At 44.3% G+C, this 15192-nt stretch overlaps 1 protein-coding gene across 10 annotated transcripts in view; it reads right to left on the bottom strand.

Annotated features, from left to right (window-relative positions):
- LOC102449934 (transmembrane protein 263-like) overlaps nt 1-15192 on the bottom strand; it is a 404675-nt gene that overhangs the window by 333152 nt on the left and 56331 nt on the right. The window contains exon 1 of one of the 10 annotated variants that reach the window (XR_012903536.2): nt 13696-14106. The exons of 3 other annotated variants lie outside the window; for them this stretch is intronic. Coding sequence is in view for 2 of the 7 variants with exons in the window: in XM_006124497.4 (XP_006124559.2) it covers nt 13696-13824 (129 nt within the window). In the remaining 5 variants the exon portion in view is untranslated. 6 more of the 10 variants (XR_012903538.2, XM_025185343.3, XM_006124497.4 and 3 more) reach the window with 6 other exon arrangements.

Here is a 15192-nt window from a genome sequence, read left to right as displayed (position 1 = left end):
CTGTCTGGGGGTACAGACTTTGGGGTGGGGTGAGGATGGGGAAGTTGGGGTGTAGGAGTGTGTTCCAGATTGGGATCAAAGGGCAGGAAGGGGACCAAGCTGGGGCAGAGGGTTGGAACATGGAGTGGGGTGGATGGGCACAGGATCCAGGCAGCACTTATCTCAAGCAGCTCCCAGAAGCAGCAGCATCTCCCTCTCTGGCTCTCATGCAGACATGCAGCAAAGCAGCTCTGTATGCTGCACTGTCTGCAGGCACCACCTCCACAGCTCCCACTGGCTGCAGTTCCCAGCCAATGGGAGCCTCAGAGTTGGTCCTAGTGGCAGGTGCAGTATGTGGCACCACCTTGCTGCCTCTACATGTAGAAGCCTGAGAGGGGACATGCCACTGTTTTTGAGTCACACAGAGCCATGGCAGGGAGAAAGCCTGCCTTAGTCCCTCTGCATCGCTGACCAGACTTCTAACAGCCTGGTTGGCAGTTCTGACCAGAGCTGCCTTCTCAGTTGGATATTCCAGGCAAAAAACTGAACACATGGCAAGCTTATGCAACAGCTTTACCACCCACCTATGACCTCCTTTTGGGTAAGGATCTCTGGAGTTAAAACACCCTGACATTTCAGATGTAAATGCCTGAATTGTTAAACTGACTATTGTTAAAATCCTGCGACCATGAAATTGACCAAAATGGACCATGAATTTGGTATAACACAGTCCACAGAATTTTTCCAGAATAATTCCCAGAGCATAGCTGCTAGTGGTGCCACCTTTATAAATTTTAGCCCAACAGGGATTTGGAGACCCAGATTCAAGTTTCCCACGGGGGCAATGGAACTTGAACTCAGGGCTCTACACTTCCAGGTGAATATCCTAACCACCAAACTAGAGGGTATTCTAAGTGGGTCTTTTTCAGTCTTTCCTGTTCAATCCATTCTACTTTTCTGAAGTACTGTAATTGAATCCCCATTTGGGGAAGGAGGAGGAGCAAAAAATGATTCTATAGCCCAGGAGTTAGGGAACTACCCAGGCGGGAGACAAAGAAGAGGTGGGCCCGGGTTCCAGTCCTTGCACCAGTGAACAGCTAACTATGTATACAAAGTGGAATCACTTCAACAGAAGAATCTTAATGAGAATGTAGCATCACCTAGGGGTCAGGGCACTCACCAGGGGGAAAAGGAGTCTGACCTGGCTTCAAATCCCTACTTCAAAGCAGGGATTTGCAACAGGGTCTCCCAGGATTTAGCAGAAGTGTTTGACAAAACAGTCATGATTTTGTCACTACCTAACAGACATTCAGTTGCCCTTTGCACAGGAGTAAGTTGGAGTAATCACTGACTTCAAAAACTAAAATCCAAGGAATTCACAGACCATATTAAATGTAGTATTTTAACTTTGAAAAAGGTTTAAGAAGTAGAACATTAGTCCTAGATTCCCAGCCAAATTCCAGTTTTGGCAGTTACCATATCTTCTCTTACTTAAAGCATCAAGTTTCCTTGCTCCATCTTATTTGTTAACTTGTCCCATGAGATTCTTCATGCTTTCTCAAATGCTGCTTGTTGTGCTTAGAACCCATTCCTTTTGATGCTCACAAAGCTGCCCCTTCTTTCAGGCAAAAATGTCTTCTTAAAAATCTTTGTGATCACACCTTCTTGTGTCAAGTTTCATCATTCTGACTAAACCCCTCCTCTTCCCTCTGGCAAATTCAGGCCTGGTATACTATAGGCTCAACTCCACTGTAGTAAATGGATTTGTCCTCACTACTGCCAAAGCAGAATGTAATCTTCCATATACCATTTCACTTGTAAGCTCCCCAGATCAGGGACAATTATCTTCCTCTATATTCAAACAGCACTAAAACACAATGTTGGTCCTCCACTCGACATATAAAACTCTTGTGCAATGTACTGCTAAGCAACTACTCATTGGACCTACACACTGGACCCCAGTCATCTAGGTTTAAGAATGTTCCTTGATGGAGATTGTGTTTTTAATTTCACAAAACAAGGTTCTGTTGTAACGAGAGCTTCTGCATCAGGCTTGAGCCCAATGAGAATTTGAACTGCAGTTATAATTCCCTTGCGTACACAATAGGTGTACAGAAATAGAAATGCTGAATGTGGCATTTAATTTTTTTTTTTTTTTTTTTTTGCAAGTCATGGGACACTGACAAGTCAACAGCACAAAACACTATACAGCCCTGGATATCTCAACACCAGAAAGATGGCAAAACAAATTATGATCTTTTTTTTTTTTTTTAAAACCAATGTATTGCCTAAGTTAGTTATGTGACAGTATTGTTGTAGCCATGATGGAACCAGAATATTAGAGACAGAAGTTGGATGAGGTAATACCTTTTATTAAACACTACTATTGGTGAGAGAGGCACAGTTTTGAGCCACAGAAATTCTGGTCTAGGAAAGGTACTCAGAGTATAATAGCTAAAAGATTAGTTAGCTTTGCATAAGTAGTTAGCGAATACTGTGTGATCCTTCAAGGTAGAGTAGCTAATTAACACCACTGCTTAGGACCAAAAAGGAGTGGGGGACTAATGTGTTTGGTAAATCCAGTATCGGTCTTCAGTCCATGTTTTTTAGTGTTTAGCTATGTTATGAATTTAAGCTCCCAGGCTCATCTTTTGAACCTGTTGTGCAGGTTTCTTTTGACAGATCAGCTATAGAGTCACTGCTCTGTGAGAACACACATGATATGGTGATTTTGTCTTATTTTCCTAAGAAAGTTCTTTCTAGAGTGTAGTAATTGCTTGGCTTTACCCATATAGTTGCTATTGGGGCATTTAATGCAGTTGAGGAGGTATATTGCACATTGTGACAGGCAGCGGTGGATATAGGGCAGGACAAGTGGGGAAGCTGCCCCGGGCTTCAATAGGCCCCGCGCACACACTACTACCTGTCGGCTGTGGCCGTGGCTCATGCGCAAAATTGTGCTGCCCCGGGCCCCACAAAACTCTCATCCGCCCTTGGTGGTAGGCATGTGTAGGATCCTGAAAGATGTGTTGTTGAGGGTATTGCTCATTGTTGTGGTGGTGATGTCAGCAGATTTTGCATCCATTATTCTGGCAGGGTTTGATGCCTATTACTGGATTATATATTACTTGAAATTCAGATGGGTCATTTAACCTTGAAAAATTGTGACCTGCTCAGATGCAATAGCAATGAGGGTTATATAGGTACCTCAGACAGACATTGCTCCCTCCAAAAGTTTCCTTTTGACCTGATATTTTCCATATACAGTAATTACTCGTTTAACATGTGCCCGCTTAACATGTTTCCACAATAGCACAATTTTTTTAGGGAACTTTTTCAAATAACACGACCGTCCCCAAAGTAATGTGAAAATAATCAAGAGGCTGACTACTTCACACGGTGGCATAAGTTGGTGAAAACAGTGGCAATACTCGTAAGTGGATGAATTCACATGGTCACAGCATTCCTCCGCTCACTCATGTGTTTATCTTTGTGTTTTAATGAACTGTGGTGACTTGTGTTGCTAGATATTGAATGTTGACGTTGATGACCCAGCACCAACAAAAAATTGACTTTGCTACCACCACCTGAAACGCAACCCCCAGCTTTTCCATTTTTTAATGGGAAAATTGACCCCACATAGCACGTTTTCACTTAGCACAAACATTTTCAGAAACGCAATCTATAGTGTTAAATGAGGAATTACTGTATTACCATGGCCAAAAGGTGAATGGCCATGAAAACACTGGACCACAATCCATTGAGCTATTTGGCTTTAAGGGTTAAAAAGGAGAAATGAAATTTGAAAAATTGAATGACTTTCACTGCTTTTTTAAAACATTCTAAAAGGTACATTTCATTTTAAAAACTTGCAGCTTGGCAGGCACAGAGTACTCAATGATTCGTAGGAACTTTGCTCCATTTGAATAAATGAAATTAGACATGATGAAATACTGCACGAGTGTAGTGCTTCATTTTCCTAATGAAATCAGCAAGTGCCAGTCCTGTAAGAGACTGAGAGGTATGCACAAGAGAAGAAATTCAACTGAACTAGTTCAATTTTCACTTAAAGATATGAGCCTTTATTCAAATGTCATTTCCTCAGCTATGGTAGAGTCTCGTGATAAAGTCCTCAGCCCACTGAAGTAAATGGCAAAACTTCCATTGGATTCAATGGGGCCACAATTTCTCTCTCAGTAACTCAAGGAAGCCACACTGAGGGAAAGTTAACAACACTGGACATATATGGCTAACTTTTGAAATACCTGATTTCTGTGCATGTAATTAGTTGTGCTCCTGACATGCTCCCCAAAAAAATAACATTCAACCAATACTTTTTTGAACCACGTTTACTATAGGAAAGCATGAAAATACACACATTAAGGCAACAATTTAACAGAGTACTTAACACACATGCCTAAGTTTAAGCATATGAGCAATTTTAGTGAAGCAACACTTAAATACCTCCCTGAATTGGGGTTTAAGTAACTAACAACAACATGGACTGCTATTTTTATTACACAAAAAGCACTGGTGTTTTTCATGGCTGGATGTTTATTCCTGATGAGAGTAAATTAAACAGACTTTTGTAAAGAGTTTTCTGGATACTTTTGACCCCAAATCTGAAGTCTTCATTTGGTGAGTTCATTTTTAAGAGGATTAAATGTGCACAAATGGTAGACACAGAGCTTTTCAGATGGAGGATGTATTTATCTATAGAACAAGTACATTAGTGGCACTGCAAGGTTCATCAATGCTGCACCCCACCAATGGGCCTCAATCCAACCTACAAGGACCACTTCTGACTGTAAAGAAAGTTTATTTCAATGGCCTACTGAATTTTTTCCCCCCTTGTGCTAAAACTAACATCTGTGCTGGTGGGAGACATCCACTAGGCCAGTAACTCTGGCAAAGGAGGAAATAAGGTTCATTTGACATGATTTGTTCTTACCAAACCCATGCTAATTATCACACATAAGTCCATTACCTAAGTGCTTACAAATTGATTGTTTAATTATTTGTTCTAGTATCTTTCCAGGTATTGAAGTTAGACTCATTGGTCTATAATCCCACAGGTCCTCTTTGTTCTCCTTTTTTCAAAGGCAGATCGTATGTTTGCCCTGGTCCAGTCTTCTTGGACCTCATCTACCTTCCATGAGTTTTTGAATATAATTGCTAACAGACGGCAACAGCCAGCTCCTAAAATACTACTGTTGCGGGAGTCCAGATTTCACACAGACTGCCCAGTCAAAAAAAGGACCCTGGTGTCTGCGGTCAGTTCCACCAATCAAGCAATTAATCAGTCGACAGGAGTAGTGACAGGCTCCCTGTCTGCTGTGGCTCTGCACAGCTTCCGGAAGCAGCCACATGTCTCCCCTGGGTTTCCTTCATGTAAGGGGCAGCCACTGATGCTTCCTACTCTGCCTCTGCCCCAAGTACCAGCTCCGGATTTCCTATGGCTGTGGTTCTCAGCCAATGGGAGATGCAGGACAGCACCTGCTGACAGGACAGTGCACAGAGCCACTTAGCCACGACGCTACAGAAGAGTTGGAGAGGGAACATAATGCTGCTTCCAAGAGCTACCTGATGTAAACACTGCTGAGAGCCTGAGCCCTTGTGCCCTAATATTCAGGCCTGATCCCCTCCCACCTTCCAAATCATTTGATCACAGACTGGAGCATCTTTCTGCACTCCAAACTCCCCATCCCTGGGCCCAGCCCAGAGCCCTCAGCCCCCCTCTCATATCCCACCCACTGCCCAAGCCCAGAGTAGGGATGTAAAATCCTGTTTAATTAGTTAACTGATTAAACCTTATGTTCAGCCAGTTATCTGATTACACAGAGGCAGGCAGAGGCTGCTCTGACTGGCCTAGAGCACTCCTGCCCATGGTGGGCTCCATGGGGCTGGAGCAGCCCCCATCAATTAACCATAACCAGTAAGCATCACCTGGTAAGGTGATGAGCCATTTACATCCCTAGCCCAGAGCCACCTCCTACACTCTGAACTCCTCATTTCTGGCCCCATTCCAGAACCCACATCCCTAGATAGAGCCTGCAACCCAACCCTCTGAACCAGCCTGGTGAAATGAGTAAGTGAGGGGAAAGCAAGCAACAGATGAAGGGGGGGTGGAGCGAGCAAAGTGCAGGGCAAGGATGTTTCAGTTGTGTAACTAGAAAGTTGGCAACCCTATTAAATATCTTATAATGAATTTCATCAGGCCTTGCCAACTTGAATACATCTATATATTCTTTAACTTGTTCTTTTCCCATTTTTACTTTCATTCCTTCCTCCTTGTTAATATTGCATTGAATTCATCACCAGATGGAGAAAAGCGGCTCACTCTGAAAAGAATTCTTTTCTTGAGAAACATGACGAGAGCTGTATAAATCACTCTGCAGACAAGTAATTTATCCATTAACAGTGCTGATTTTAAAATGACTTTAAATAAACAACACGCACATTTCTCAAAAAAGATTTTCTTTTTTAGAAGTTACACTGTTCCCCTTATGGCAGTTGCTCACATTTTTACTGAGCAGCTCTGAGTTTCACATCATCTCTGTTTGAACAAGTGAAGGTAAATGGCAAATTATAGAAGACAAATGATATTTCCTTATAAGCTAACTGAATGCAGGGTTCACATTTATTGAAGCTTATTGTAAAGACATGCCACCTTGCAAAATCTCAGATGATAATGTTTATTAAACTGGGATACTGCATTGGCTCCTTTGCAGTTCTCAGTGTATTCCTGCTGTAGTGAGACATTTTTCTTTTTTAAGATGTAAACATAACCTATAGTTCATAACAGGAAATAAAATAAGCTTGCGAATTCTGTTTGGTTTGGACAGTCAATCTTGGGTAAAACAAACCCTTAGCCTTCTTGAATAATGGAGCAGGGTTAAGAAAAGACTCGTGCATCTGTCATGGTACACTGGCAGAGCAAAGCCAATTCCACCTTTCCCATGAAACTGTTTACAAACACAACCAGATAGCAATGAAGCCTTCTGAACTCATTTACTTTAGACAGTATTGCCTCCACACCCATTCTTATCAGAAACTATGAGTGAATTCTGCCAGTTTCCAGCATGCTGGAGTTCAGCTGGAATGATAGGGAAAGAAAAATCTTTAATGTTTGTAATCAAACTTCTGTGGGATATAAATTAATCTCTGTCCTACTGATCAACAGAATAGTTGCTCCTTGACTAACTTTAATTTAAATGGCCAAGAAACCAGCTCTAGTAGGCAGGATTAATTACAGTAAACTTCTGATAATCCGGCATCTTTAGGACCCAGGGGGTGCCGGATTATCAGATATGCTGGACTATCAGAAGGGGGGGCCTATGAGGGGTCTGGAGTGGGGTGGGAGGAGAGGCCACCTCAGACCCCTCATAGCCCCCCCTTACGATAGTCCGGCTCTGCCCCAGGCATCCCTGATTCAGCCACTGCTGGTCAGTTTCAGCAGCAGCTGAATCGGGGATGCCTGCAATAGAGCAGCTGGGGTGCTGCTGGGTTGGTCCCGTAGCGCCGAGGGGCGGCGCTACAGCACCAACCCAGCAGCACTCCAGCTGCTCTTGGGGACACCAGGGACAGAGCAGCTGGGGTACTGCCCGGTTGGTCCCGTAGCACTGCCCCTCGGGGCTGCGGGACCAACCCGGCAGCACCCCAGCTGCTCTGCCCCAGGGGTCCCCGATTCAGCCGCTGCTGAAACAGATCGGCAGCTGATTCCAGGAAGCCCGGGGCAGAGCTGCTCTGCCCGGGGCTTCCTGGAATCAGCTGCTGATCTGTTTCTGCAGCGGCTGACTTGGGGACCCCTGAGGCAGAGCAGCTGGGGTACTGCCAGGTTGGTCCCACAGCCCCGAGGGGCAGTGCTACGGGACCAACCCGGCAGCACCCCAGCTGCTTTGCCAGCAGCAACAGTTTCAGCAGCGGCTGAAACTGACCAGCAGCACCCGGTGCTGCCGGATTGGTCCTGTAGCGCTGCCCCTCGGCGCTGTGGGACCAACCCAGCAGCACCCCAGCTGCTCTGCCCCAGGAGTCCCCAAGATCAGCTGGTGTGCTGCCAGGTTGGTCCCGCAGCCCCGAGGGGCAGTGCTACGGGACCAACCCGGCAGCACCCCAGCTGCTCTGCTCCCGGCTTCCCTGATTCAGCTGCTGGTCAGTTTCAGCAGCAGCTGAATGGGGGAAGCCTGTCCAGCTGCCCCAGCACTTCCGGGTTCCTGATGGTGCCGGACCATCAGGAGTCCCGGAGCATTGGATGCCAGACTAATGGAGTTTTACTGTATATAGAAGCCATTGAGAGGGGCTTAGTACACATACAATATTTTGTGATCCACAGAAACCTCCCACAAAGAGAATCATTTACTAAATGGAACAGTTATGTAGGAATCTAGAAGAAAATATTTAAAATAAACTTGGTCTGGAGATGAAAAGTAAAAAAAAAGTTTTTTTAAAAAGAATAGGTACGGTTACTTGTTCAAAGAAAACCAGAATCTGGCTTTTTGCTGTTAGTCAAGAAGTTAACAACCCAAATTTAAAGACAAACAAGTTATTTTTATTACCCCATAACACACATATACCACAATGGGACCTGAGCCATGTAGAGGGATTCATGTCCCAGGTTCCCTGCTATGCTCCAGGTTAACAGGGTGTTTAGACTTGTGGTGCAAGCACCATGTGAACATTAAGCCAGCAACAAGTACAATAAAATCAAAGCCTCAGTGTAGAGACCTGCAGAGGGCAATCTCTCTCTATCCACAGGGAGGGCAAAGGTGGTGAGGTCTCTCTAGGTACCTCCAGAGTGAAAATGATTGCTTGGAACTCCCTACTATCTATGTATGTAAGAGCTACTATTTGTGAAATGCTAGCACAGGCTGAACTTCTCTAATCCAGAACTGTGTCATCCAAAAACATCCGTCATCCAAAATGATTTTAGTTAGCTGGATATCCGCTTTTCACGGGTGTGGCCAAGTTTGTAACCATGCCGTAAAGTTTGTTTACAGCCACCAATCCTGGCTCTCAGTGTACTGTGCTGTTATTTAGCTCTATTTTGCCCCTAAATGTCCTCTAACAGCAGAGTAAGCAGTGGAAGTGTTGGTAATGATACTAGACAATATTGACCTCCAGTGATCCAGAAAATTTTCTTGTTTGGAACCAGCAAGGTTCTGAAGGTTCCTGACTACAGAGGTTCAACCTGTATAGAGCAAGAAAGGACATTTGCAAGCACTAGTAAGTAATGGGAAAGCCTATGAAAACAGCATTGTGTGGTAGATGCTCCTGGTGTACGTTTTTCCAATAGGTCTGGCTTGTTAATAAACCAGGAGGGAAAGATATTGTTTATAGAACTTTACTCTTATATGACGTAGCTGAGGTCTGACCTGGCACATGTAATTAATACATGGGGGGGAGGCCTCATTCTCTGAGAAAATAAGATTAGCGAGGTAAATAAATTATCAGGCTGAAAACACAATATTTGTGCTAAGTAAGAGAAGTAAAGACAAAAAAAAGGCTAAAAAGACAAAATACTTGAGACTGTTAAGATAAGAGGGAGAACACCCAGAGGAATATTTGCTATGAACTAGACAACAAGGAACAAAGTAAGTTAGGAATGTAGAGACAAGGTAAAGTGGATGTTGAACCATAGACAGTGGGCACTGCACAGGAACTGGTTCCTCGAGTCCTGCGTAGCTACAAGATTATGTATCTGCATCCATATCCACAAAAATGAACCGTGGATAACCGCATCGACATCCGCAGATGAAGATACCCACAGATGCAAAGGGATATCCACAAATTTGCAGTGTTCTAGATACAAAATTTGTATCCTCATCCATATCCGAAAAAGTGAGCCACAGATATAAAACAGATATATGCGGATTTGCGGAGCTCTACTGGTTCCTGCAAAGAAACCATCCCAATCCAAAACATGGATAATGCAATATATACAATGTATATGAAGAGTGTGTTTATGTAAGTTTGAAGCTGTGATGTACCCTGCATCCTAACTTGCTATGGTTTGATTTTAATCAGCTGAGCATAGCACTGAGACCAATCTCACAATCAATAAGAAACTTCTGAGAACTCACCTATCAGGGAAAGGACCTGTGCTAAAACAATAATAATAATCTTGGTACAGGCATACATGATAATCGATCAGGTTACAAGAGAACCACTCCCCACCTGAGGGTACTTGTAAGTGCAACACAAATTTCAGACATACCCTGTACTGCTTTTTGGGATGAGCTCACATGAGATAGCCATGAGCATTCTCACCAAAGTGCAGTAAAGAGTACAGGTGACTTAAGTGGAGACAGGAAAAATGTAGAACCAGTAACAGGAAAATCAGGAATATTATATTTCTTCTTTGTTCAAGGAAAAAATGGCTGCAGGAAATCTTTTCATTTTCAGCCTCAGATGAATGTGCTATTTTGCAAGGATTTCATTGATTTTTTGTTTAGTTTTTAAAGAAAACTTGTCCAGATGCATTAAACTGTTTAATTACATGTGCTTGGAGTGGATTTTTGGTTATTCCATGCTACCACAGTGTTCTTCTTTGCCTGAATTAAGAAATATTCAGTGAAAGAAAAATCCTTTAATGTCAGAGGATGAAAAAACCTGAACAAATTACACAAACCGGCCAATAGCAAAATATCTTTCAAAAGACTATGTATGTGGTAAAAAGAATTAGGCTAAAACATCATTTCTGCATAATTTAACAAATGCATTCAATCTCATGGGATATGCTTACTGCAAAAGACGTTCTTACTGGTTGCATCTAGACTGGCAAGTTTTTCGGCAAAAGCAATAGCTTTTACGGAAAAACTTGCCAGCGGTCTACACTGGTCGCTTGAATTTCCACAAGAACACTGACGATCTCATGTAAGATTGTCAGTGTTCTTGCAGAAATACTATGCTGCTCCCATTTAGGCAAAAGCCCTCTTGCGAAAATGCTTTTGCGCAAGAGGGCCAGTGTAGACAACGCGATATTGTTTTGCACAAAAAAGCCCCGATCACGAGAATGGCAATCGGGGCTTTCTTGCACAAAACCGCGTCTAGATTGGCACGGACGCTTTTCCGCAAAAAGTGCTTTTGCGGAAAAGCATCCATGCCAATCTAGATGCTTTTTTCCGCAAATGCTTTTAACAGAAAAACTTTTCCATTAAAAGCATTTGCGGAAAATCATGCCAGTCTAGACATATCCACTGTGTGTATCAGTCATAACTTCTGACTTTAGGGATTAAAATATGTCTTCATTGCTTGTTTCCCTCTTTTGAACTGTTAGCAGTACTGATTCTGCAGGACTAAACTTATGTATCAGGATAATTATCAATAGTGTTCTAATCAGTGACACCTGTACACCACCATAAATGGCACAAGTGTCCCTGAGGGATGCACTGAGAAAAATGGGATGAACTGGATACATCAGTTGAAATACAAGATCTGAATAGTTACTTACATTGCATTAGTGGCTAATCCCCCATTGTCCTAGGTACTGCACAAACTCAGGAATAAATAGTCCCATGTTCAAACAGTTTACACCCTAATTTGGCCAACAGCTTTTATTGCTGATCAAGATGCATGAGAAGATGAGAACTATGTGTGATGCCAGACTGAGTCTCCAGATATGATAGTTAGGAAAGTCAATTCTGCTTGTAAATAGAGTAAACCATATGCAAAGTCATTAAGGGTACATATACACAGCAACATTATTTCGAAATAACTAGCATTATTTTCAAATAACTTAGTCTGCATCTTCACAGCAGGAAGTTATTTCGAAATAATGTCAAAATACTGTCAAGCTGAAGGACTTCTTACTCCGACTCCTAGAACTCTCATTGTACGAGGAGTAAGGGAAGTTGGAGGAAGAGTGCCTTATTTCAAAATAAGTGCTGTGTAGATGCTCCCAATTTCAAAACAAGCTATTTCGAAATAAGCTACACAATTGACGTAGTTCAATTTGCGTAGCTTATTTAAAAATAAGCCCTGCTGTGTAGACTTGCCCTAAGAGATAATGAACATGAAACCCACAATGATATTTTTAGTCACTCTTCACAGTACTGTGAAGGTAATGTTTTCAAATCAGAACTGATACAATGCTGTTTTTACAACCCAGACAACTCTACTGCCTGCCTTGGCAACTGCAAGTATACCGAAAGTGAAATTGGCATGACTCTGGTTAGCTCATTGCTACTAAGAGCCCTAGGACATCTGTGAAACTGACAAGAACAGTGTCAATTTCATTCTCCCTGTTTGGAATGGCTGGGGCAGCAACAACAGGTGTAGGCACTGGAGCTATCCCTGGAGGTGGAAAACTTAAAAAAAAAAAAAAAAAAAAAAAACCATGAAAGTTGTAAAAATTGCCCACACAACTCTTTGCAGGAGGTACTAAGGAAAGCAGAGATGTCCTTCTCCAGGGAAATAGCAACTAGGAAAGGCATAAAGAAGCAAAGACAAACTTTATTTGACCTTCCACATAGTCCTGTTTCAGTGAAGAGTGTAAACCAAATCAATCTTCCTTGCTTCCACACTAGGCTGTAACCTTGTTCAAGAGGCAACATTATATACAAAAAAAATATACACAACCAATGGAACACATCATAACAAACTAGAGGGTTCCAGAAACCATAATTTCTATAGCATCCAATAGAAGTACCTCTGCTCTTATGCATTTGCAAACAGAATTGCCAAATGAAATAGTAACTGACAACCAAAAAGAAAGACAGCAATAGATACTTTCAAGTCTTTTAGCCATTTGCTGCCATATTATCTTAGACTGATCTTCTCCAAGGTCATAAGATAAGCATAACCAAGTCTGGCCAGTTGCTCATATGGGTTACTCACAGGGAAAAAGAAAATCAAGCATGCTACAAAAAACTACACTAGTCATTTAAGCTCCTGAATCAATACCGATTTAGCATTGTCTTAGAAGAACTGTGGTGGCAAGGACTGGTCTCAAGAGAACTTTTAAAGATGAGTCATAAGGATGAAAGCCTGACCACTTGTTGAAGATTCCATCTTTCAAAAATCAGGGATCCCACTTCCATACTATGTTGGGTTTTATTTTGCCTTCCTTACATTTTCCTGCAATGTCAAATGAAAGAATTCTTTCTTTTCTGTTCTAAACTGTTGGGTAGCATCGACCGCTGAGCAGAGTTTAAGAGCAGTTTAAGTCCCTCCCAAAAGGGGCTCTCACACATTCCCATAGCAGGGGATGTGACCCAAGTACACCTGTTTCTCAAAAAGTCTGACAAGCTTCTTCAAATGGAAGGCAGAGAGTGGGCAAGAAGAGATGAATTAAAGCCCAGCGAAAGGGAGGCTACAACCTGGAGACCGTGAGCTTCAGGAGGCAAGACCCGAGTCTGTACCTGCATGTGGCGCAGCAAGAGCAGCAGACCCGGGTGCTCCACGAAAGAGCCCCGCGCGCAGCTGAAACACTTTTCAGCCCACTCCGCTCCTACGCGCCCCGGCCGGATTAGCGGCAATTACAATACATTGATTGCACCGGGCAGCCGCCTCCCAGCTGTCAGCGCCCTGCCCATCCCTCGCTCCGGAGATCAGGCACAAGCGAGCTCCTAACGCCACTCACCAGCGGCACCCGGCGGAGGGAGGGCCCCCGGCTCCCCAGCCTGCCCTGCGCCCCGCTGCAGCTGGCCGGCCGGCAACGAATCCCCCGCGCGCCGGCCAAGGGGGCGGCGACACCCCCGCTCCGTGCCCCCCACTCACCTTCATGCCGGCGCGCGGGGCGGGTGGAGCGCGGCAGCGCACAGAGCGGGACGCGACAGCTCCGGGGTCCCCGGCGCCTGCTGTCCGATGTAAACACACAGCGGGGAGAGGGGCGGGACAGAGTGCCATAGCAACCCCGATCGGAACCGGAAACGCACCCGCCCGGCAGGCTGCCCGGGGCCGCCATCTTGGTGGGCTGAAGAATTGGCGCGGTGCTTCGAACACTTGTGTCTCGCGCAGCTTCTTCCACGCACTGGCCCCTGGGCGGCCCCTTGCCGGCGCGTGGGCCCCGCCACTGCTGGGAGTGACCAGCCCCCGCCCCAAGTCCTTCCCCCTCTCTCATGGCACCTTTGGGGATGCGCCTCCCGCTCATCAGCCACCGCTTCTCTTGGCCCCTTCTGTTCTGGGGCACATCAGCTTCCCGTCCTTCCCCTCCCCGCGGCGAGGGAGCATGTCTGGTGCGGGGTGGTGCAGGGGGATTTGCATTAAGGGCACTGGAGGTAGCTGGCACTGAAGTGTGTCCCTCAGCAACCGTCCCTGGCCCTCTGCCTTCCTGTCCAGCTGCCTCTGTCGCTCAGCAATAACAACAGGATGTAGGATCTTTCTGAGTCCCAGTGGGAGCCTCTCGAATTCGTGGCTACATGCTCCTCCGGGCCAGTGGGGTTTTGAGAGGTGCTATCCCACAGAAGTTGGGCATGGTAAACTGTGTTTTACTCTTGGCAATAGGTACGCCTTAGGCAGTCCCTTTTCAAAGTATTTCACAAACTTTAAGTACAGACAGTTTGCCACACTGCATCATACCAATGGACCATCTAGCCTGGTATCCTGTATTCTATTTTGGTTTAGGGATTTGGCTGGAATTAGTGAGCAGACAAAGGGGGAGATTGGGGAAGCAATAGGGTAGTGGGGAGGTGCGGGACATAGGCGGAGTATGGGTAGGGCCACAGGCTGGGGCGCTTGCTTCCCCAAGCAGCATGTGGACACCGAACAAAAACATAGCTCTGTGCTGGCCCACTAGCCAATAAGTAGTGACGTACAAATCTGTTTTAGGCCCATGCCTCAGAACACAATGTATTGGTTTATAGAAAACTGTAAACTCCAAAACAAAGCAATGTCTGTCCAACAAGGGCTGCATTCCACTAGGACTTTCCTCTTGTCTCTCTGACACTGGAATGAGGATATACTCTTCCCTTAAATCCCTGTGATAATCAGGGAGGCTTTTCTGGTTCTTTTACCCTATCACAAGTTCCTACATTAACAAGTTTACACTTATTGGCCCAGATCCTACAAATCTGTGATTAACTTTGTCAAGCCCATGTGAATAATTCTGGTGACATTAACAGTATCTCTTACCTACCTAGGATTTCTCATAGTTTTAGCTTAGTGGCTAGAAAGAAATAAGCCCCATATGTTTCCAATTTTGTTAACTAAACAAATAAAAAAAACACCTCTTCAAACGAACTAAATACAAATAAAATAAATTTTCTCATAGTTCAC

Source organism: Pelodiscus sinensis, chromosome 5 (genome assembly GCF_052426305.1).
Source record: "Pelodiscus sinensis isolate ZL-2025 chromosome 5, ASM5242630v1, whole genome shotgun sequence".
In the NCBI taxonomy this organism is placed as follows: domain Eukaryota; kingdom Metazoa; phylum Chordata; order Testudines; family Trionychidae; genus Pelodiscus; species Pelodiscus sinensis.
Note: the sequence above shows the minus strand (reverse complement) of the source record. Positions and strands in the feature narration are given on the sequence as shown.